We start from the raw sequence: 24,031 nt of genomic DNA, 5'->3' as shown, positions 1-24,031 counted from the left end.
TAAACCTTTCACTATTAATGATGCAGGATGCAGGAGGCAAGGCTTAAAAAAAAAAAAAAGGGTAAATTACAAAAAACTACCTCAACTATTGGTCTCACGTGTGACATCCCATATCGCCCAGGGGAGTGATCCTTATATGTATATTCTCATCCCTACTTAGCACGAGGCCTTTTGGGAGCTCACTGACTTCGGGTTCCGTAGGAACTCTGAAGTTAAGCGAGAAGGGGGCTAGAGCAATCCCATGATGGGTGACCCACTCGGAAGTTGCTCGTGAGTTCCCAAAAACAAAACATTGAGGGAATGGTAAGCCCAAAGCAGACAATATCGTGCTACGGTGGTGGAGCGGGCCCGGGAAGTGATCCGCCCCAGGCTAGGATGTGACAATTGGTATCAGAGCCTAATCCTGGCCGCGTGTGTGCCGACGAGGACGTCGGGCCCCTAAGGGGGGTGGATTGTTGACATTCCACATCGCCCAAGGGAGTGATCCTTATATGTATATTCTCATCCTTACATAGCACGAGGCCTTTTGGGAGCTCACTGGCTTCGGATTCCGTAGGAACTCTGAAGTTAAGCGAGAAGAGGGCTAGAGCAATCCCATGATGGGTGACCCACTGGGAAGTTGTTTGTGAGTTTCCAAAAATAAAACCGTGAGGGAATGGTAAGCCCAAAGCGGATAATATCGTGTTACGGTGGTGGAGCGGGCTCGGGAAGTGATCTGCCCCGAACCGGGATATGACATCACGACACTTTCATACCTCATCTTTTAAAAATAACAATGTCATACCTCATCTTACGAATTTGTGCCAATGTCAGACCTCCTTCAGTTTTTCTGTTAAATGCTGATGTGGCCAGAGACGGGACCCACTCACTAATCCAACTAGATTAAAAATATATATATATATATTTTTAATAATTAAAAATTAAAAAAGTAAAAAAAATAAAAAATGGCCTAAGGGATCCAGCCTTCCCTTTCACCCACACCAACCCTTTTTCACCCAAATTTTAAATTAAATCCTTTTACTAGTCTCCTTCAACCTTTTTCCATCGATGACGACCGCAATTTCTTCCCCCATCCCCTCTTTCTCAAAAATTGCCTCCCCGACTCACAAGTCAATTCTATCAAGGACCTTCGTGAGCACCACCCAAAAAACCCTCGCCTGCAATTTGAAACCGTTTGTAGGGTTTGTACAGATGACAACGACAAAGAGGCCTGAGCTCACGGCGGCAATCACAGGTGTCTTGAGATTTCAAAATTGGGGAAAACAGAGAAAATGAGATGGATTAGGATCTGCAGGTACATCAGTTGATCATCCCCTCTCCGAAACATTTCCAGTGACACTGCATTGACCTGCCAATGGGGACCAGTGAAATGGCACCGGTCGAAAGGAAAGATGACGATGGCGGTGAAGACAGGTGGGTGGTTGAAGAGTGCGAGGGAAACTCGCGTGTGTCTGAGATCAGAATTGGGACGGTTGGTTGTGCGGGAAGTTGAGGATCACTTTGGCACCCCGGAGTGTGAACGTTGCTCGATCGTAAGCATTGGCTACTTCAATCGTCATGTCGAAGGTCCCCAGCCAGACCTGGAAGCCTCTGCGGTTCGGATCCTGGATCTCCTCTGCGTACTTGTCCCACGGTCTTTGTCGGGCCCCTCGGAAGTGCTTCTTCTTCTCTTCGTTTTAACTCACTTTTTGAACCGCCATCGGCTTCACGGCGGCCTTGTCTGAGTTGGTGAACTGAATCCATTCAGTTTTGTTGGGAAGCGAGATTTTGAGTACGGGTTTTCAGACTGGGTTGGCGGGTTTAGGTTGCATGGAGGGCGGGGAAAGGTGGGTTTGGGGGGGGAGATGTTGGCCGGGGTGGGGAGATGTTGGCGTGGGTAGGGAAAGGGTTGGGGGTTGTAGGGAAGGGGAAGAGGTTGGGGAAGATGGGTGTTTGGGTTTTTTTTTTTTTTTTAAATAATATTTATTATTTTTTTAATAGAAAGTGGGACCCGGATCAAGCCACGTCAGCATTTAACTGAAAAGTAAACGGCCAAGTAACGGAAGGTATAACATTGGACCGAATTCTAAAGATGAGGTATGACATTGTCAATTTTAAAAGATGAGGTATGAAAGTGTCATGACACCAATAGTTGAGATAGTTTTTTGTACTTTACTCAAAAAACAAATTGAAAACTTCTCGTTGGCATTGGAAATTCAAATAATAAAGGCATTGTAATTTATTTTAATGACATAAGAACTTGTTAAGTCATTTTTAGAGAGTTTCTTAGGAAGTTGTGGTCTATTTATGCTTCTTTATCTTTAGTTCCTTTAAATATTGATGTATTAGAAGCCATTGCTGGAGTTGAATGAATTAAAATGTATTTTACTTTGCGCAATTAAAGTGAGTGATTTATCCTTCCCAAATAAAGAATTTGACTTGATCGTGTGAGTGAATCCACGATTAGCGACGTGAGCTAACTCCGTTACCCCTGGTTGAGTGATTCCCAGGTTATCTATCCCTCGTCTCCTCGAGAACTCTTGGCTTCTCCTGCATCAAGTGGTATCAGAGCAGGTTTTCCGCTGCAGTCTACAATTATCAATCCGTTTCAAGATCACATCGTTGAAGAGATTAGTTTCGTCGATTGGAATTCACCACCAATTTACGATGAGTACGTTGATGAAGACGAAGCCAATAATCATTTTGTGAATGAAGTTAATGACAACGAGCCTTCCATGCATCAGATGGCAAGCTGTTACTGCTATTCATCTTTTGGATGCTACAAGGATCTTTCAAAGTACTCCAGGCATGATGCAAATGGAGATGCTTCAAACCTACAAGGAATGGATGATGGCAAAGTGCTACTGATGTCCCAACTGAATTTTGAAAAGAATTTTAGACAATCTACAATTTTTGTGACTTCAACATGGATGGAACAAGGCGGTGTCCCTCCTTCCTCAAGCCCAACAATGATGCTTAAAGAGGCCACTCATATGATAAGTTGCGGTTATGAAGACAAAACTAAATGGGGTTTAGAGATAGGTTGGATTTATAGATTTATCACAGAGAACATTCTAAGGGGTTTCAAGATGCTGAATAGTGGTTGGAGGTCATTTTCAATCAAAAAGAAGGAACTAGGGCCTACAACGTTTGAAAGAATGGGGAAATGGTCTTTTCATGAATATTTTGTGGCTTGGAACACTTTGATCACCGTGAACTTCATTTTACTATTGTGGTTGTTGTGAAAAAATCTACAAGGTCATCCCAAAGATCAAGGAAGACCAAATGAAACTCGAGGACAAGTTTTCTTTGAGAAGGGGAAAATGATGCGGGAGCCAAGGCTTAAAAAAAAAAAAATTGAAAACTTCTCGTTGGCATTGGAAATTCAAATAATAAAGGCATTGTAATTTATTTTAATGACATAGGAACTTGTTAAGTCATTTTTAGAGAGTTTCTTAGGAAGTTGTGGTCTATTTATGCTTCTTTATCTTTAGTTCCTTTAAATATTGATGTATTATAAGCCATTTGCTAGAGTTGAATGACTTAAAATATATTTTGCTTTGTGCAATTGAAGCGAGTGATTTATCCTTCCCCAATCAAGTATTTGGCTTGGTCGTGTGAGTGAATCTACGATTAGCGACGTGAGCTAACTCCATTACCCTTGGTTGAGTGATTCTCAGGTTATCTATCCCTCGTCTCCTTGAAAACTCTTGGCTTCTCCTGCATCACTACGTATATCTTGTGTTCGCTTCTCTATATATCTCTATCTCTTCACATATTATCCTCACTAGGTAACTAAAGCAACCGAGCAAATGTCACAAACCAAACATTTTACGTTGTTCCAAAAAGCCTCACTAATTTTGTGCATCAATATATGTATTAGTTTGTATATTTAAATAGCAGCATTTTTGTTAATTAACACATAATTTTCGTTTTCTTTCTTTACAATAACTTGTTCTTTCTCTTTCTTCATAATTACTAGATTATCTAAATTAAGGGGAAATGGAGCTTAGCCTCACAATAGGCTAACAATAATGTGATTCAAATTACTCTTTGGCGAGAATTGAACATAAGAGTTCTCACTTACAAGTGAAGAGGAATACCACTAAACCGTAATACTAAATGGCAAGATTTCCTGTTCTTTGGAGACCTTTGTTCAATTTTTTTTTTAAACAAGTGATATTATCTGAATTAAGATGATGGATGAGTGGACTAAACCTTTCAATGAGCGAGCCATAATAATATGGTTCAAATTCACATTTGACGAGAATCGAACCTAAGACCTCTCACTTACAACTGAAGATGAATACTACTAGACCGTAATACTAAGTGACCGGTGGTTCAATTTAAGTGCAGAAGAAAACATATTGTCTAATTTGTCTTACATAACTTAAGAATACTTTTGCTCACATCCTATTTTTCATTGCTTAATGAGTTTAAATTTTAAAATATGTGTAGTAGATATATCACAAATCTCAATAACAAACTCAACTAATGGTAATAAATATGGTGAATTTAAAGATCTGTGTAGTGGATAAATCACCAACCTCAAAATTTAAACCCATCTAATAAAAATATATTAGGTATTGAGCATTATTGCTACTTGAAGGTGATAAGCAAAAGTGCACCTTACCTAACTTGATTATGCTCAAATTTGAAATAAAATTTATATTTAATTACTCTGCTATATTTAATATGATCTGAATTTATTTATTTATTTATTTACAGAGTAAAAATTTATAAGATCTGACTTGGTGTTCCACCAACCGTGTTCCTTGCTTTACCTTTCACATTGCAGTTATGTACCAAGTCATAAATTAATACAAATCTATCTTTGTCTTTCTCTTTGAAAAAATAATCACTTGAGAGCTACCACATTACAGCTACGATACAAATTAATAAGATATTAATCTCCCTATTAATCTGGTATTAACGATCTGAACATCATAAACTGAAACCCAGAAAAATGAAAATCCAAATGAAAAATGATGATAATTATCTAGAACAAATCTGCTCTTCTTTGATGGTTTCCAACACCGGTTTCCTTGACCTACACGCAGCTAATCTGTACTGAAACTCCGCCACTTGCAACCCCTCTACTCCGTCCAAGCTCAGCCGCAATGGACCTTGATGATCACCTTCATGATCTTGATCACCAAGATTTTCTTTCCCACTTTCCACCGCGCCCATTTCTCCTCCTCCACTGGCACTCTCCGGCAAGATCCTAAACTGTCCGCCTGATATACGCTTGGAGGCGGAGTTGGCCGCCATGAAGAACACCGCCATGTCAGCCGCCGTGACTATGGAACTGAGCCTCCTCATTGGAAACATGATGTACACGTTCCCAAACTCCAACTCCTCGTCGGCGCTGAGGGCGGAGAACCTCCTACCGATGTGGAGAGACCTCGAGTTGGCCAAGAAGGTGTTGGGACACTCCAGCATGAGCTCCGCCGCCTTAACCATCTCCCGGAACTGCCGAACGTCGCCGTTGGGGAAGATCACCCTCGCTGATTTGGAGCTCTTGATCATAGGCGTGGCCAAAGTGCATGAGATGTAGTTTCCCATTTGAGAGTCTAGAGAGAGAAAGTGAGAGAGAGAGAGAGAGAGAGAGAGAGAGAGAGAACCCGAACGTAGACTTTGAATTGGAATTTGGTTAGAGGGTCGGTTGGTTTGTGAAAAAAGGTTGTGCGGGGTTTTTATACAGGGGAGAGAGAGTCAATCAAAGTCGGAATATTTCTAATATTATAAAGACAAACACTCGTTTTTATATAAAATAATAAAAATAAAAAATTATATCATGTGTGCTAAAAAATTAGGGTTGTGGAAGTGGCGTGTGGTGCTACTTGTTTGGTACTTTACCAAAAACACTTGATTATAAATTTGCTCCTTGATTTTTAGTGGTTGTTTCACTTTGCTCCTCGAATAATTCTTTTGTCCAAATTTAGTTTTTAAACTTGCCAAATGTTTTAAACACGTACAATATGGTGATGTCAATTGTAAAGGGTGTTGAGAGTTGATGATGCGTGGAGAGTTTATCCCACATCAGTGAGAGATAAGTTTAGCTAAGGACTTATATGATTTTGAGCTACTTTTGATATTGCTCATCGGTTTTATGGTGGAATTTTAATTTTACCAAATGGAAAAAACAGCGATAGAGAGATTGGTACCATTGTGTGTGTCAAAGTTTTTGTATATTCTGTAAAAAATAAACGCCTAGTTGTAGATGTTGCGCATTTTGATCATAGTCGAGAAGTTTTTAAAATGCCCTTCAAAATGCATTTATTTTTCATTCAGCCAATTTTTGTAACGAAACTTATTTTAAGTTCTTATTAGGCACACTTTTGAAGTTTAAAAATGAAATTGGAACGAAAACAAGTCAAGGGGCGAAAATAAAAAAAAAGAAAGAAAATGCGCGTTTGGGATGAAAATTAAAAGTTGGGAAAAGGAGGCGAAGGAGCATGTGTTTCAAACCTTTGTTGTCTTCCGGTTTCCGTCTCCTGTTTGTCATGTGAATTTTCGCTGTGAATTGCGTGTGGGACCCAATTATGACCTTCCGAATTCCAGCTATCGTGGTGATTCACCGGACTCGCTCCGCCCGACTGTTTACTAGAAGCTTTCGGGAAAATTCGAAGTCAATTTTTTATGGATGTCGTTTTCGTGGGTTGCTTCTGGGCCCACCCCAACTGGAGTTGTTCAACGCGGACCAAGGACCCAGTTTATCACCCTGATCATTGGAAACGACAGAGTCTAATGCGTCGTCCATTTGTCCGGTAGAGGATTCTTCCTAGATTCTTTTTGTAGGAATCTTAGAGATCTTCACATTTTAATCTTTCATGATACATTGCGTGGTCAATTTTTGCCAGATATTATTTATTTTTAATTTTAAATAAAAAAGAAATAATTTTTTACCGCACGATACACGATGAATGACTAAAATATGAAGATCCCTAATATCTTTACAATTTAAATCCGGATTGGATCCAAATCTCATTGGTCCACTCTTTTGTCCTTTGGAGATTTATTTACTCGTTTTTCATTTTTTACGTGAAGAAATTGCCTATTAATTTCTCACAAATTACATTGTTTAAGTTACTTCTTGATGATGGATTTCATGCATGGATGAAAAAAAGTTTAAATTTTCCTTTGTGATCCTAAGTACTGGTTTGACAATGAGGTGCTTTTATAAAAAGTGGGTATAAAAAAAAGCTGATCTCAAAAATGTGTTTGGTAAACATTTAAAAACAACTTATTTTCACAATTTTGTATGAAAAAAGCTGATAACGTGAAACAGTAAAAATGAGCTTATTCTCACAGCACAACAGAAATAGTTTTTTTTTTCAAAGCACAGCAATACCAAACCAAGCAAGGAAATGATTTCCACATATTTTGTATGTGTGTGTGTTTTTTTTACACACTCGTGTTTAATTATGCATATTATTTCCGTTTGATTTATTTAATCAGACGACTATAAAGAAAGATGAGTGAATAAAAAGCTAAAACATGCGGTGTGAAAATAAGACCATTTCGAGTATATAGTTAAAAGAGGGGAGCTTCAACTCAAACACATGACCTTGATTGTAGGGCTAAGTGTTTTCAATTATGTAATAAATTTATAACTCAAATGATTAAGAACATTTATCTTTTTACAGAGCTCTTGGGTCAAATTCCCCCCTTCCTATTATAACTTTTGTTAAAACATCAAATACCATATTATTAGTATCAAATACCATATTATAAGTATATGCATAAAGTTGGAATGTCCGGGGGCGTTCACATTGTTGACAATATTATTTGTCGGTGGGTTTCACACACACCACGCCCAACACGGTTGAGAAGGTGTTTTTGTCATGAATCAAATGGGATCATACAGTATTCGGGTAATACGGATAAGCAAGGTGTCATTTCTTAATCAACGTCCGACACCCTATCCTAATCCCATCCCTAATAATAATCAATCCAATCGATCCCCCACCAATTTTCTCTCTATTTACTAACTTTTATAGTGGATTTTCAACTGAAAATTTAGTGAGTGAACTATGTTTAACCAACCAAACCAATCAATCAATCACGACAAGTGGTCTAATGACAAAGTGCGAACAACAGTTATCTAAAAGATAAAACGGAAGGTCCTGAGTTCGAAACTTTATAAGTTGTGAATCTGTTTGATCGTGGTCATGAGTAGAGTGAAATTCCTAACTAATCTCATTCGGATCCGAAAAATGTGAACAACCGTCGTTCTTCTCCAGTTGTCCTCCTAACAAAAACCCAACCAATCATGCGTACGGTACGCTAGCAACTAGTACTTGGTATTAATTTGGTAGCATGTCCTCGTCAAATTTACGTTTGAACTTTAATATGTATTTATAATATTGCGGTTTGCATATGTTGTTTTGTATTTAATTGATTAATACAAAAAATAACAGATAATTATACTAAATTTAATTACTTTTAGTGCGTATGACTTGAAAAATGTCTCTCTTATTTGGCTTGAAGAAGTGACTTCTATTTTATCTGGAGATTTAATACGTTAATATGTTAATATGATTTGAGATATATAAAATGAATTAGATTGACCCGAACATGAATTAGAATGGACCAATAACGTTATATTATGGGCATGACTAGCAGTCGAACCGTGAAAATTTCTCAAAATTATAAGATTGTGTTGAACCATCACTAGAGTTTGTAATTAGTTTACTCATGATCAAGGGCTACGATCAAACAAGAGAGAGGGTGATGTTGACTAGAGTTTTCAAATTAGGGCAATCTTCAATCGGTCCGGTCAAAGGGTTATAGGGTTAAAAGTAATTCAGAATGACACGAAAATTGTCTCCAACCGAGTGCTAGGTCAAATGGCTTGTGGGCCCACTGGGCCAAAACCCCCAAATCAGGCTAGCAGGCTGGCCATTTCCAACCAGCCTTCTAGCGCCAGAATGTCAAGCTTGACATTTTGTCAGCCCTCCAGTACTAGAATGTTAAGCTTGACATGTTGCCAACCCTCTTTGAATGCCAACGGTTACTTGACGTCCTGCTGTCGTGAGGTTACCGTTGGAATTTGAAAAAAAAATTTGGACGAATTTAAAAAAAAAAAATCTAATTTTTTTCCTATAAATACCTAAGTCATTCCTATACCATTTCTCACATATTTTTCACTTTAGGGTTATTCACTTTAGCGATACGTGTCACTCGAAATCCTATTCGAAAAATTACTGAGATTACATAAAGATAAGAAATCTAGAGAGTTACTCACGTTAGCGACACATGTCACTTGAAATCCTATCCAAAAAATTATTGAGATTACATAAAGATAAGAAATTCGAATGCTTATTCATTTGGTGATAAGTGGCACTCAAAATATGTCAGAAAACGTTATTTTAATATGGTAGTTTAATTTAACTAACCATATTAATTCAATTAAAATAATAAATTATGTTTGACCTATGACTCTTTGGTCCTTTTGGTTGGAGATTGTTTTTTAGTCAAACAACTATGTTTGGCCTATGATCTTTTAGCTCCCTCAGTTGGAGATGGTATAAAATATGATCTAACATTGTTCATTAAAATATAATTTATTGCAGTACTATAAGGTTAAAGGGAACCCTTTTACCCTGATTCGATTAGAGATGACCTAAGTGGTCTAATTCGAGATTTCTTGCCAGACCGCAATGCCTTGGATATGATCTTTAAGCATGCTCAGATGGATGGAAGAAATCCCAGAACAAAAACTCACTGGGCTTTGAACAAATCGTATTGCCCTCCTTCTCGCACTGAATCGATTCTTCCTCACTCAGATCAATCAGTTAATTAGCATGTTTGTTCTTAATATAATATCAGTAAGCGCTTGAGCGGTACTATACGTATGTGAAAGATTCCAGACTAAGGTGTAGGAGTGGCTCGAAATTACTAAACAATGTCATAGACTGCATCATAAACAACGAAAGCGTCGGGGTACTTAATAGGCATTCAAAAAGACTATTCTTACAATCTATTTATATCATATTTCTAATAAAGATAATACGCATATGCATTAGTGGGCTATGCCTCTAAATATAGCACTACTCTTTATAATAATAAGTTTTAATCCACAATTCATGTAGCGAATATTCAAACTACTATGCCAATAAAAAATATTTGAGCTTTTCTGAAAAAAAAAAAAAAAAAAAAAAAAAAAAATCATATTTGGTCCACTTGAGGTAACATTGCAGCCCAACTTCGTAGACGGGGCTAGTTTATCAAAGGTGGCCCAGTTTCTAGTGATACGACCTGAGTCACCGTTTTATCTTAAGCTTCAATTTTTTGGGCTGAAGAAACGATAAACTTCGAACCCTTTTAATTTTTAAGAAAACTAACGAAAAGTTTAAAAAGACTTCAATTTTAAAGAAAATAAATAAATAAAGATGTAGTAATAACAGAGAAAGGTAAAAATTGTGGCTTCCTGTAGTTGAGCATGTCTGTAATGTTTTCAGTTCAGCTCCTGAAATAGATTAAACAACGGTGCAGGTTAAGTTGAATCCGTCTCTTGCAGATGCGTGGCTATGTTTAGGTAACTGCATTTGGAAGAAGGGAGATCTATCTTCAGCCAAGAACTGCTTACTCTTGCACTAAGCAAGGTTATTCTTGATTACATTTTTGTGGTTTTATTCCAGTGACCTCCCGATTCATTGTACTGTAAGTTTTATGATTGATATGTATATTGTGTTTGGATGCAGGGCCCAAACAAGCAGATACTTTGTCAACTTTCGATGCTTGAAAGAAAAATGGCCCAAGGCAACTTTTTATCTCTCAACTTGTTTTGCCTGTTGTTTTTCACGATGTGTGCGTCATTATGCTTACCTAATTTTCATCATTTTTCTAGGTGCCGACAATGAGGCAGAACTTGTTGATGAAAGCATTCAACATGCCAAGGAAGCCATAAATCTTGATGTCAAGTGTATAGCCTGTAACACTTAGTTCGCTTTGCCATTTGCCTTGGATGTTTGCTAGCGTGCTTCTGGTTGGCTTAGTTTGACTGCTAGATGATACGTTTGACTGGTATCTTGTACATGCATAAATATTTTCAACTGATTCCTTTAATCTCTCGTTTCATTTATTTGGTTGTTTTTTTTTTTTTTGGAGATCATTGCTTATTCTGTTTACCTGACATTATCTAACTTTATTGGCAGACGATCTTGGAAATGCATGTCTTACAAGTTTCTTTGTGACTGGAACTTGGGACCATTCGAAACTTCTGCAATCTTTGAAGGCATACCAAAATGCCGTAAGTGCGTAAAGTAATCTGTTTCCTGCTGATGGATCTTCTGTGGTTATGGGTGTCTCAACGATCATGTTTAGGGGAGCTATTCATTTATATATATATATATATATATATATATTGCATTTCTTGTACATATGGTTCTTCTGCGGTTAGAAGATACTCTAATGTTTTATGTTGTGTATCAGGAAAAGGATGAAGAATGCAGTCCAATCCAGACCTATATTTTAACTGTGCTCTTGTAATCTCAGTTTTCCTTGTGTTTTGTCTGAAATCACTCATAAGTTTCTCAATGATGATTTGTCAGTCTTTGTTTTCTATAAATCAGCGTTTATATAGGTTAAGATGGAGTCGTGCTAATACAAGTGGAGAGAACAGGAAACAGCAATGATAAATTGTTTTCTATTTCTGTTTTTGTTAAGTATGTATGAAGTAACATAAGTTGCATGAGTCTTAGAAAGACATGCTGCCACCTGATTGCGTCCTTAGTACTGCTCAATGTCTCATGTTTTGCACAATTGTAAGATTGGGTTACTGGTTTCCGGTGAACAGATATCTAGAAAACTACGACAGGGCCCTTTCTGGATTTGAAGCTGCCGCTTTAAAGGATCCTGATCTCAATGCCACACAGGAGGCTCAAAAGATTGTTAGCATTCTCGACAAACTAGATAATCTGTTAAGGGTAATGCATTTCTCGTTATAAATGTGGTATTTGGGTGCCTTCAATGTTGAGATTAAGTTGGAAACTGGGGACTAAGCACACTTAAATAATCTGTTAGGGATATTCTACAGCAAACAGTTTTTAGATCAACATGATATATGTCGGTTCTTGACCTTATAGTTTCTGTTTTACTGGGGCATGCTAGATCTAAACGATTTTTGTCATTAGCATCATCTCTGGCTGCTGTAAACTGTACGCTTCATTACTCTTTCATGTATTTTGGTTTATTGTGATCTGTATTTTTCAGTGAGCCTGGCTCATTGCCCTTTCTTTCCCACGGGATTATAATGATTTTCTTTGTTTGCATCTTCTATTAGTGAACTCCTCATATCGAAGAGCTACTGTAGATATTCTATTAGGCATGACAATGTTGCTCCACTGTAAGTCCCCTCGAAGCACCTTTCTTTTACATCTTCTGTCGCTAATATGTAGATCTAAGTCGTCGTGAAGTTTGAAGAAGCGACTGATAATATGAACTTGGTCGTGTGATAGACTCTGCTGGGTGTTGAGTGCATTTGAATTGTCAGTGCTTTTGCTTTGTTCTTGACTATTTTATTCTTTCATCTCCTTCGTTAGGTACTACTTGGCATGCGATTCAAATCAAATATGCTTCGTCGTGTCAGTTTATGGCATTCAATATGATTCCGTAAGACTTAGCAGCGTAAGAATAGAATGAGAAATAGAAACCACATACTTTCTTACATCCCAAATACGGATTGGTTTGACCTTCATTTGTATTCAGCAAATATGTTATCGTCTCTCACCAATTCAAGTGATTAAGGGTCAAACTGTACCTTGTTCTCACAGATCAAAGAAGGAGATCAGCTAACAATACTGGAACCTTTTCGTCGGCATTTCAAGTTTTATTGGAAAGAAAAGGTACTCGCTTCACATAATTTAGACATTCTTTATTTTCGTTAGTTATAATGAAAGAGTTGTTAATTAGAATACTTCAGATAATCTTATTCTTAGAATGTAACAATTATTTACTCTATTTATCGATGAATATAACGATCTTCTATTAATTTTGTTTTCCGGTTCCCATGTTATCGGCAGTTGTACGAGTTCAAATCATTACGTGTGGATTTCATAGAACAGTTGCTTGCGAACGGAAAGGCCCTTACTCCTCACCAAGCCGTGCGTACCTCAATTTATGCACAGCACAAACCATGAATGTATGTACTGGTTTCGAGTGAAATATTTGCAAGTAGTATACTTTTGCTTAGGTTTTGTTTGTCTGCCCTTGAGTTTTTATGTTGTATTCTTTGTGAACGGAATAGGGAATGAAGAAGGGAAAGGTGAAATGCCATCAGTGCAGAGAACAGAAAATTACTACATTTTAATGGATTTTTCTTTTGGCCCTATATTTGGATGGAGACTTTTTTTTTTTTTTTGGTCAAAGATGAATATTTATTAAAACGAAGTCCAAACGGACGAATTACACCTTACAAAACCGCAGAAGGAACCAGCACACATAAAAAAGACGTCACTTATGCAAATAAAACATGAGTAATGGTTCTTTACTGTTGTAATTACAAAATGGTATCTAAATAAAAAATCATAAACGGTTTTTAACTCTAAAGGTAAAGTCCTCCAAATAAGCCCAAACAAAAGAGGCTCAAAAGTGGCTAATAGAGAAAACCTTAACGGGCTGTTTGGTGGAATGGTTGAAATAGGTTGTGACCAATTAAAAGAGACTGAAGTTTAATATGTTGTTTGTTATGTCAAAATATGAGGTGAACCGGATGAATTATGAATCTACAATAGAGTAAGTTATTTAATGTATCCATAAAAAAAGGTTACAAGTCCTGCCTAATCAATTCCTGCCAATCTAATTATATCCTAAGCCCCAATCTTATCTAGCCACCAAACGGGTAATAGAAGCGTGGGTAACAAATGACCAGTTGCATCTACCCAGAAACCAGAAGTGACCGACAACCCACACTGCCAATTCCGCGCCAAAAGATAACACTGTACATTCCTACACCTTCAAAAGCCCCAAGTAATAAACAAGGGTAAACCACAAACAAACACCATCACAACTTGTTCGTATAGAAAATTCACCGTGTTCATATACAAAATTTTATAAATTATATGACGTGGTTGTATTACTTAAGTTTTGAAGAACGTGTTTATTTTTTATAATTTAAAATTTTGATCGAAAAAATTAATCTGCATAACATTATTCTTTATCAAAAGATTATAGTTTCACAGCAGTAGTGAAACCACAAAGACACAAGAAGGTGCGGCTATATTATATGCTTATCATGAAGTCAGAGACTAATAACCCATTGCATTTAAGTCTTCGTCACACCAAACAATATAAAAAGCACTGCCAGCTTCTTTGGTCTATCTTCTTAACTTGCAAGCACAAAACTTCTTATAAACCATTAAATTTTAGACCGTAGATGACCGAAAATGAATTTGAAAATCGCTACTTTATTAAATTTTACATACAATTAATAATATAGATTGTAGATTTACACTCGTTGTTCTTTCCTAAATTTCTATTCTCAGTTTCTTATTTATTATTAATTCATAAAAAGAAAAAAGAAAAAACAATTTCATTTTTAAAATGAAAATAAGGTGGAGAATGCAGTAAATAACATATTCACTGGGGTATGAAAACTAAAATCATATAAGTTACTCAATGCATCAACAAAGATAAGAACGTTCTGAACACATATTCAGAAGGCCACAAACTCATCCGAGGTCATCTTGGGCTCCAAAAACGCAATTCAAGCCCAACACGTAATTATTCCAGCACTGCGCATTGCTTATTTATTTTAATGTCAGAAAATCACTGCTCGGTGAAAAAATCTGATATTTTGATAGGATCAAGCCAAGTGACTTACGAATGTCCTCCAACTAGAATTACTCCAAAATTCGTCTATTTGACCATGTTTTGTTTCAGAAGAATTTGAAAGTCCTGTATTGAAAATACAATTCAAAGTATCAAAATTCTTCTAAAATAATAACCAAAATATACGAAAAATAAGGTTAAATATATAATATAAAATTCACTCATCAGTGTTGGAGGTGATACGGTGGTGGTTCTCGGTTTTGCCGAGAGGGAGAAGGAGAGTTGCAGAGTGGGGACAGATGGGAGAGGCAGAGAGTAGAGAGGGATGAGAGAGAGTGACAGTATTGGGAGATGGGGGAGTCCGAGTGGGGTAGAGAGAAGTGAGGGTCCAGTGAATTAGTGGGGGTGTAATGGTGAGTCAGATGGATTGCATGGGTGTCAGAAACCAAAGGAAAATTCCAGAGATCCAGCTGGTGAACACTGCTCGCTCTCACAGGATGAAGAGTGGTTTTCTGCTGAGCTTTAGCATATAGATAATATGCCAACGAAGTGCAGGAAAGTTAAAGAGCTCTCGGACGGTCGGGAATCTGTAGCCAAGGAGAAAATGATGAGCTGGTTAAGAAAGCCAGAAATCACTTCACCAATTAGGTTTCTGTGTCTGTTGAGTAGTCTGTTCGTTCTCGTAGCTCTCATCAAGCTTTTTCACAAAATATGGTGGATTCCGACTCCCATACAGAAGCTGATGGCCTTGCAGGGGATCAAGGGTCCTTCTTACAGACTTGTTCATGGAAACACCAAAGAAATCTCCAGCATGAAACAAGAATCTATGAGCAGGCCCAAGAGTTTCTCACATGACGTAGTTTCTCAAGTTCACCCTCACATTCACTCCTGGACCAAGACATATGGTAACAAATTAATTACTCTAGATACTATTAATTAAAGGGCTAATTACACTTAGATCCCCGTGGTTCAGTACCATAACAGGATCAAACAGTTAATTTTTGCATGCAACGTGCAGGGAACGTTTTTCTTCAATGGTATGGTTCCCAAGCTCAGTTGATTGTAAAGGAACCTGAGCTATGCAAGGAGATACTGAATAACAAACATGGAGCTTTTGTAAAACAAAAGGCTCAAGGGATGATAAAGAGGCTGTCGGGAGATGGCCTCCCAAGATCAGAAGGTGCAAAATGGTCAAAAATGCGCAAGCTGGCCAACCAGACCTTCCATGGAGAGAGCCTAAAAGTAACTTCTTATAGAAACAGTTGTGTCTGAATATTTTTGAATGGGCAAAAAACAAATTAAACATGCTATAAACTGAAAACTTTCTCAATCTTCATGATGTTATTGTGTTTTTTCAGAGTATGACTCCAGCAATAATAGCAAGTGCTGAGACGATGCTAGAGAAATGGAAAAGTCACGAAGGCAAAGAGATTGAGGTGTTTGAAGAATTTACGTTGTTGACATCAGAAGTAATTGCTAGGACTGCGTTTGGGAGCAACTACTTAGAAGGGAAGAATATTTTTGAGATGTTGAGGAAATTAGGCGACTTAATATCCATAAATCATCTCAAACTCCGGTTTCCTTGGATGAGGTTAATTTATACGTTTTTCCTTTTAACTGAATTACAAATTTCAGAAGCATTATTCTCTTATATATATACGTATATATATGTATATTTATCATATACAGACAGTGTTAGAACTAGCTATAAATATATATAATTAGCTTTAACTTTTGAATCTCTGATCAGAATATATCCATGATGGTTACTTAGAATCAATATTGCAGTAAGTTCTTCCCAACCCGCGATGATATCGAATCAGAGAAGCTTGAGAAAGGAATACGCCAGAGCATAATAGAGATCGTTATTAAGCGAGAAGAACAGGCACGACTGACTGGAGAATTTGGGACTGATTTTCTAGGGTTACTTGTAAAGGCTCACCATGACACCGATGATAAGCTGAGGATTTCGGAGGATGAAGTGTTGGACGAGTGCAAAGCATTTTACCTTGCTGGAGAACTAACAACAAAAACTTTGCTCGCTTGGACTATTTTTATTCTCGGACTTCATACAGATTGGCAAGACATAGCAAGGAGGGAGGTCCTTGAATTGTTCGGAAAACAAATTCCGAATCATGATGCTCTTGGCAAACTGAAAACTGTAAGATTAATGAATATTATCTCATCGATGAATGAAATAATGTCTCGTGATGCATGCTTAGCTTGTTGATATGTTTTAAGTTTTAATTTTGTGATATTCGATTACATGCAGATGAGCATGATCTTCAATGAGTCTCTGAGGTTATATCCACCTATTGCTCATATTATAAGGAACGTGGATAGGGACGTTAAGCTGGGAAAGCTCAAAGTTCCTGCTGGTGTTGAAGTTATCGTTCCAAATCTAGCACTTCATCATGACCCTGAATTATGGGGAGAAGATGTAGAGCTTTTCAAGCCAGACCGGTTCTCGGAAGGAGTTGCTAAAGCTACTAAGAATAACATAGCTGCGTTCTTACCTTTTGGAATGGGACCTCGAATTTGTGTAGGCATGGACTTGGCGACCACTCAAACAAAGATTGTTCTGTCGATGGTTCTGCAGCGCTACCACTTCACTCTTTCCCCGGGTTATGTGCACTCGCCCTGTGATAAGCTTGCAATTTGTCCACAACATGGAGTTCAAGTAATCCTACAACCACTGTGAAGCGTGATCAAACTATTAATGAGATGGAGACTACTCAGTTGCCAATAAATCTTACAACCGCGTGAAACACTTCTTGATTATGGACGGAATGTGGCTTCTCAATAATGTCTACGTGGCCGATTTACAAAACTTTACGCTTATGATTAGAATAACAAGCTACACATCTTTAGTGCCATTTCATGCCAGGCACCCAGCAAGAAGCCGTCGGACTCTTCAATCCGAGCCCCATAAAATTGAACTTATTACAAGACAACATGACAAAATCTGGTCCATAAATACTTCAAATACGCGAATTCGTTATTTTCTGTACGTCTACATTTATCAAAATATGCTCAAGATATACACTGAAAAAACAAAGTCTGAACGAGATGTGCCCTTCACCTAAGGCGTCAAGTAAAACAACCAGTCACCCCGAAATATTCCAGAGATATAGACTATACAATCTCAAACACTACATCTTCATTCTACCGGGAATTCATCCAAACGACAAAAATCACAACACTTTGTAAACAATAAGATCATACAGCGAATAGTACCCAGGTCTACGCTATTGTTGCTTATAGTAGCCACCCTGTTGAGGAGGGCGGTATTGACCTGGAATGGTGTAAGGAGGTCGAGGGTGCGATCCAGGTTGTTGTGCATGGGCATTGTAGTATGGGCCACGCCACCCTGGATAAGCAGGTTGACCATAGTCATGGTTTGCAGGTGGCTGTTGCTGGGTCTGTGGAGGTGGGTATGGACTACCAGCTTGAGGAGGTGGGTATGGACTACCAGCTTGAGGAGGCGCGTATGGACTAATAGGTTGTGGTGGCACATGGTAAGGAGATGGCATCTGCTGCGTTGAGCTATAGTGGGGAGGGTGAGTATATCCAGCCATTGCTGGCTGCTCAGGAGGATGGTAGTATGGTGGGGTTTGAGGACGAGGATCTGTTGGCTGTTGTGAACCAGGTTGTCCCACAGAACGATAGTTGTTGTCGTACGCACCTGTGGTTTTCGTATCCTGGAAACTGAGGCCTGCCATTTTTTTGTGGACATCTTCAATCATTTCCTTGCACTGAATGTTTCTAGTCATCACAAAGTCATTGCACTGCTGCTTTACATTCGTTATTGCATCCTGTTGAAGACGGACAAAGCAATCAACCACCGGAACACGAAGTCATGGAAATAAGTTTCAAACACAACTAGGTGAAGATTGATAGCATGCTGTCACAGCAGACACCGGAAGAGATCCAACCATAATAAAGAAAATAGTGATCTCAAATAGCTATAAAGTAAAGTGCACATTATTCAAAATTACCTGAAGAGTAACATAGAACTTTAAGCCCTCATTTATGTTCTCCTTAATTTCGCGGAACTTTGCTATGGCAGCTTGAATCTGCTTGTAACATTTCTCACGAGATGCTGGAACAAAATGAGAAGGAAACAAACAGGAAAAAGATAAGAATACACTCCACTTTAATTATGATATGCAAACAGACAGCATGACAGAAGCAAGGAAATAGATTCTATGTCGTAAGATAATCGGAGGACTTCCCTACAAACATATTCAATATATGACAATGAAAACAGCCAACAGAGAAAAAAGGCGCTTGAAGTAATAGATTGTGAGATATCATCATGACCAGCAGAACAGGTAAGAGCAAATAAAAACTTGAGAAACAATATTGAATAAGCATGTAAAACACCCACGTTACACATGGGTCAGAATAAGCAATATTCCAGATTGTTTGCAGGCATAAATCTGTCTTTTATCCAACGAAGTGATCAGGGGACAACGTTTCTAAATTGCCATATATTCATTTACTAGTTAACATGATAATCAGTTACGGGGTCAATAACATGATTGAAATCTCATTCTGGACATTTTAGATTACACCGTCTCTCTTCCCATGGTAAAGGAAACAATTTTTTCCAGATTGAGATATAAGTGAACTCCAAAAGGTAGACGTGCACCCTCACCCAACCCACAGGCCCAAGCATTTAACAAGGTCATCAAGGGTAGAATAATACAACCAATGAACATCTACGACTAAATAATGCATCAATAGGTGTTACCTTAAAGCATACAAACCATTTAAAGCATAAAAGACCTACCTTTATAATCTTCTAGATTGAAGATTGCAGCAAACTCATCATTTTGGGCCTGCAGATGACAAACACACATTTTGATCATGAGATATTTGAGAGCTTAAATCCATTTCCATTTATTTAGGAATATTATACAAGGAAAGGAATTTTCAAAACCCATAGCAAATACTACAGATGAATCTACAAAACATGAAATGACAGACAGCTCCTTGGTAAGCAAATGATAATATGGCAAGTGGCAACTGACTTGATTTGACAAAGGCATTTCATTTCTTTTAACAAAAAAGAATAATAGGGAGTACCAGTATAGCATATATTTTCTCATCAGACCTCTTCCAAGATGATAAAGAGAATTAAGCCACAGAGTATGCCACACCGCATATTATTTAACCTTATCCCTACGGCTCTACCCACAATATATCCAATTTGGTCTTTGAAAGTTACCAATAAGTAGAACAAAAATGTGCAAAACCAAAGGTGTTGATTCCATCAGAATGTTGTCTATTCAGTTATATCTTAAACCACAATATACTGACTTGGTCTTTGGTAAGTTAAAAATAAGTAGCGCAAAAATGTACAAAACCAAAGGTTTTTATATGATAAGAATATCGTCCAGTCAATCTAGTTGCATATTAAAATGATAGGTACTGCTCAATGTACGACATTACCAATTGCACACTCAAAATAGATGTGGGGAAAAAATGAAGAAATATGCATAAAGAAAGTCCAACAACAATAAAAAGGAAACAGACCTGGATTTGCTGCAATAATTGTTCTTGTGCCTCAATATTATGGGCAATGTCTTCACTTATAAGATCATACTTAGATATCTCCTTCCTGAAAAGATCCTCATAGGAGCCAGTTGATGTCATCAACTTAGGTAGTATATCATCCTGAGGCCACATAAAAATAATAAGCACACAAAGCACTAAACTCAAAAACGAAGGCATCATTAACAATTGACAAAGCTCATCATGAAGTGTTGCTTGAACAAAAAAATATTCTCAAAAAGTTGCATCCAACAATCAAATAATCAACACACCTTTCTTTTCATCTCTTTAAGCATGTCTTCAAGACCAGCTCGTTGGGCACCAAGGGTTTCCAGTTGCCTCTGCATTGAGCATAGACGGTTAAAAATGTAAAAGTAAAAAAACTAGCAATGACCAAACCACTCATGTTAGAAGTTTAGAAAAGAAGTTTGATCCTTTCTCCAGTACAATGCAACAGGAATAACCATATGAGTTATTCATGTAACCCTTATACAGATGATGCAAAAAGGGGGGTAAAAAAGTTACCAAGCTCTGCTTCAGGGCCCCCAAAATAGCATCTTCATTGGCATCCAAAGACATTATTGGCCTAGCCAGAGTTGGGAGGGCAGATTCAATCTGCGAGAAGAAAGAACATAAAACCATTTAGAAAGGTTTGACACCGACACACATGAGATAAATAACTCAAATATACTAAGCCTGATTAATTTATGAACTTTCAGAGAGTGGGAGAGGAGGAAGAGAATCAGGAGCATGTCACTATGAAAAACTAATAAGGAGCATGTCCATATGAAAAACTAAACATATTATAATGAGAGAAGAGAAGAATAAATCGACGAGATCAATTGTTGGTAAATTGGGATGTATTAATAACATCGGTTAAGAAACGAGGACAAATGAAAAACAAGGACACTTCCGCCTATTGAATGGACAAAAGTTCCATATGCAATATAAATTTTATTAAAATGAACAATAATACAAAAGTCAAAATGAAATAAATGAATTAAGAAGTATAAGAAGGCACTTGAGAAACATGAACAAGAAGAATTCCAAGAGAATTACCGGACGACGATCAAGGATTGACATGAGAGCTGAATGTTCTCTGACCGAGCGCTCAATCCGAGCATCACTATCTGCAGCTTGCTTCAAGTTCCCTGCAAACCTATTTAGCCTATCCTGTAAGCTCTTTGTCAAAGTACTTGACTGCGGCCTCGTCCACCGGGTTCCAAATTGGCTTCTAAACTGAGCATCTTCTCTGGCCTCTTTCTGCAAGAGTTCCTCAATCTGTACCAGCATTTCCTGGTTTACCCTTTTCAAATCCTTAAGCTGCTGTAACTCAGCTTCCAAACCAGCAGGGCCTCCACATATCTGGACTGCCTCCACGTCTTCTTTAAGATCTGTAGGAAGAGTAAAATTCCCTTCCAATGCAAGAATAGACTCCGGAAGGTCCATTTCCTTGAGCCTTACTCTGGTCAGTTCACTGGCTTGTTGTAGCTTTTCTGCTTGTGTTCTGATAATGTCATCAACCATTTCAGTGTACCTGGAAAGAGCTTTTGCACTACTGTCTGGAACAAGACTAGCAAACATCTTCTCCTTGCTCGCATCCAGGACCTCACTCATTGCCAAAGGCTTCACCATGGAAAATGCTGGAAGAGGTGGTAAGGAATCAGGGGAAGGAACCCTCATGAGATAAACTCTATCATTCTCCTTTACAGCCCTCTCCAGGTTACGGTTCAAATGGACATCTAACTTACTAATTGCGTCCAGAATCTGTGCAGCAGCCCCCTTTGTGTTTTTCTTAGCCTCAGACAAAGCACTAATCCCACTCTTTAACCGTGCAATTTCTTCTGCAATCTCTTCTTTCTCATGGAGCTCTATACCAAACCTATAGCAAGCTTCTGCATAAAAGAGAGCTGCCTTTAACTGCATGTGTGATATCCAGGCCCTGTCAAAATGCTGGTACAAGGGCGGAGCATTACATGTCGCTAAAGCTTCCTCGTAATACAGCCCAACCTGTAACCACATCCGTCTCAAATCAATTCACAACAAAACCAAGTGAGTCACCAAAACTGGTATGGAATCATTATTTCTCTACCATTTAGGATTCAAGGGAAACCCAAAAAACACAGTAGTCCAGAGGCAACTAAATGTGCAATTCCGTGAGTATTAATTTAGTCTTTGGTGCAATATAGTTTATATGGTATTTGTTGAAAGTCAGGCAAAATCCCCGACTTGCGAACAGAATACCGAAAGCAATCAGCTTCCCCACAGCCATATGATCCATTTCCTCTCTGCTACCACAACTTATAAAATAAATGAAAACAATTAACATTTTCATAGCAGGGTCACTTCACTCAAACACACCCACAGCTTCAATTTAATCAATCAAGCAATATGAAGTTCTAGCTACACTATTAACACCCAATATGTAATCAATCAAACAAGCAAAATACAACACTCACCTGCCTCGAGATCTTGGCACAAACACCTGGCGTGCTCCCTTTGGCAATAGTATTCTCAAAGACGCACTCTTGGGCCTGCGCCAGCATCAGCCTCTCCAGCATCCCAGCGCACTCCACCGACAAATCCACCGTCGTCGAGCTCCCAATCGACGCCTTGGTCGCCGCGTTGTCCCGCAGAAACGCGAACGCCCCAGCCGCCGCAATGAACGCGTGCGACGCCTGCCGGCGACCGTCGACGGTAGCGCGATCGTAGGAGAGTCCAATCTGACTGTACACGGCGCCCAAATTGAACAAAACGGCAGCCTTTTCCAGGTGGATGTTCTGCTGGGAAGCCTTCTGCTTGTTCTTGAAGGCGTCGTGCCAGACGAAAGTGACGGTGTTGATGTGATCCTTGTCCGGCGAGATGGGGAAGCGGGTCTCGACGAGGCAGAGGGCTTTGAAGTAATTTTGAAGGAGGTCGCGGCGGGTGGTGAGCGACGGGTCGGGTTGGCGCTCGACGTCGGAGCGGAGCTGTTTGACGGTTTGGAGGTCGTCTTCTAGGTTCTGGGCTTCGCGCTCGGAGTAATTGAAGGCTATGTAGTTGCGGAGAGGGCGGTAGAGGTCGATTTGGGTCGTCTTCTTCTCGAAGATGGCGAGCATGACGTTAGTAGCGGTGCCAGAGGCGGAAGACGCCATCTTTTGGGGTTTTGGAATCGAATCGATGAATTCAAAGAAAAAATTGAAGACGAAGAAGAGAGAGAGTTGAGAGAGTTTTAACGAGTGAAATTGACCAAGTCGGTCTGCTTTAATGCGGAATGGTTTTTCTTTTCCTTCCTCACAAAGCAAACGAGAAAAATAGAAATTTCCTTATTTTCTCGTTGGAATATATTTAAAATAAAATTTCAGCGTTTTACTCATAATAATATTTAAAATTAGCATAACTCTTAACTTTAATCTTTAAGATTTAAAATCGAAGTGGTTTATGAGTTTGTCAATCATCAATTATTTTGATTATTTAACAGAATTTCTACAGAATTACCAAAATAATTGATAGTGACAAACTCAGAATCACTTCCATTTGATTTTAAATCTCGATAACTAAAATAAAGAGTTATACTAATATTAGAGTACATTTTAAAAATATTCCTAAAAATTGTTACCAAAATAAATATTTAATAAATTACGTTCCTTTTATTTCAGCAATTTAGATATTAAAATTAAATTTCATTTTATTTGCTGAAAAATATAGGAACAGACTTTCTCTAGAAAGAAAATTGGGG

At 38.3% G+C, this 24,031-nt stretch overlaps 3 protein-coding genes and 1 pseudogene across 3 annotated transcripts; 2 read left to right on the top strand and 2 right to left on the bottom strand.

Annotated features, from left to right (window-relative positions):
• Nucleotides 1-4,796: 4,796 nt before the first annotated feature.
• LOC137736376 (uncharacterized) lies at nt 4,797-5,668 on the bottom strand. The gene has a single exon (XM_068475654.2). The coding sequence runs from the start codon at nt 5,542-5,544 to the stop codon at nt 4,975-4,977; it is 570 nt and encodes a 189-aa protein (XP_068331755.2). The 5' UTR covers nt 5,545-5,668; the 3' UTR covers nt 4,797-4,974.
• A 3,163-nt stretch (nt 5,669-8,831) lies between these two features.
• LOC137736375 (uncharacterized) lies at nt 8,832-13,315 on the top strand (annotated as a pseudogene).
• A 1,863-nt stretch (nt 13,316-15,178) lies between these two features.
• LOC137736840 (cytochrome P450 CYP749A22-like) lies at nt 15,179-17,630 on the top strand. The gene is made up of 5 exons (XM_068476125.2): nt 15,179-15,659; nt 15,773-15,996; nt 16,113-16,345; nt 16,543-16,915; nt 17,027-17,630. The coding sequence occupies exons 1-5, from the start codon at nt 15,293-15,295 to the stop codon at nt 17,453-17,455; spliced, it is 1,626 nt and encodes a 541-aa protein (XP_068332226.2). The 5' UTR covers nt 15,179-15,292; the 3' UTR covers nt 17,456-17,630.
• An 80-nt stretch (nt 17,631-17,710) lies between these two features.
• On the bottom strand, nt 17,711-23,590 carry LOC137736839 (vacuolar-sorting protein BRO1). The gene is made up of 8 exons (XM_068476124.2): nt 22,773-23,590; nt 21,373-22,323; nt 20,839-20,928; nt 20,586-20,654; nt 20,296-20,436; nt 19,550-19,598; nt 18,753-18,856; nt 17,711-18,569 (listed from the first exon to the last, which is right to left on the bottom strand). Exons 1-8 carry the CDS (start codon nt 23,445-23,447, stop codon nt 18,003-18,005), a joined length of 2,646 nt encoding a protein of 881 aa, XP_068332225.1. The 5' UTR covers nt 23,448-23,590; the 3' UTR covers nt 17,711-18,002.
• Between the last annotated feature and the right edge of the window lie 441 nt (nt 23,591-24,031).

The sequence above is a fragment of the Pyrus communis genome, chromosome 13, assembly GCF_041283825.1.
Source record: "Pyrus communis isolate YQ-2024b chromosome 13, ASM4128382v1, whole genome shotgun sequence".
In the NCBI taxonomy this organism is placed as follows: domain Eukaryota; kingdom Viridiplantae; phylum Streptophyta; class Magnoliopsida; order Rosales; family Rosaceae; genus Pyrus; species Pyrus communis.
This window is presented reverse-complemented; position numbering and strand designations above follow the sequence as displayed.

Coding starts and splice junctions, on each gene's coding strand:
- LOC137736376 (XM_068475654.2), bottom strand. CDS start 5,544: ATGGGAAACTACATCTCATGCACTTTGGCCACGCCTATGATCAAGAGC.
- LOC137736840 (XM_068476125.2), top strand. CDS start 15,293: ATGCCAACGAAGTGCAGGAAAGTTAAAGAGCTCTCGGACGGTCGGGAA. Junction 16,346..16,542: donor CTCCGGTTTCCTTGGATGAG/GTTAATTTATAC, acceptor TCAATATTGCAG/TAAGTTCTTCCCAACCCGCG. Junction 16,916..17,026: donor CTCTTGGCAAACTGAAAACT/GTAAGATTAATG, acceptor GATTACATGCAG/ATGAGCATGATCTTCAATGA.
- LOC137736839 (XM_068476124.2), bottom strand. CDS start 23,447: ATGGCGTCTTCCGCCTCTGGCACCGCTACTAACGTCATGCTCGCCATC. Junction 20,929..21,372: donor CAATCCTTGATCGTCGTCCG/GTAATTCTCTTG, acceptor TTCTTCTCGCAG/ATTGAATCTGCCCTCCCAAC. Junction 18,857..19,549: donor CAATCTAGAAGATTATAAAG/GTAGGTCTTTTA, acceptor ATTTTGTTCCAG/CATCTCGTGAGAAATGTTAC.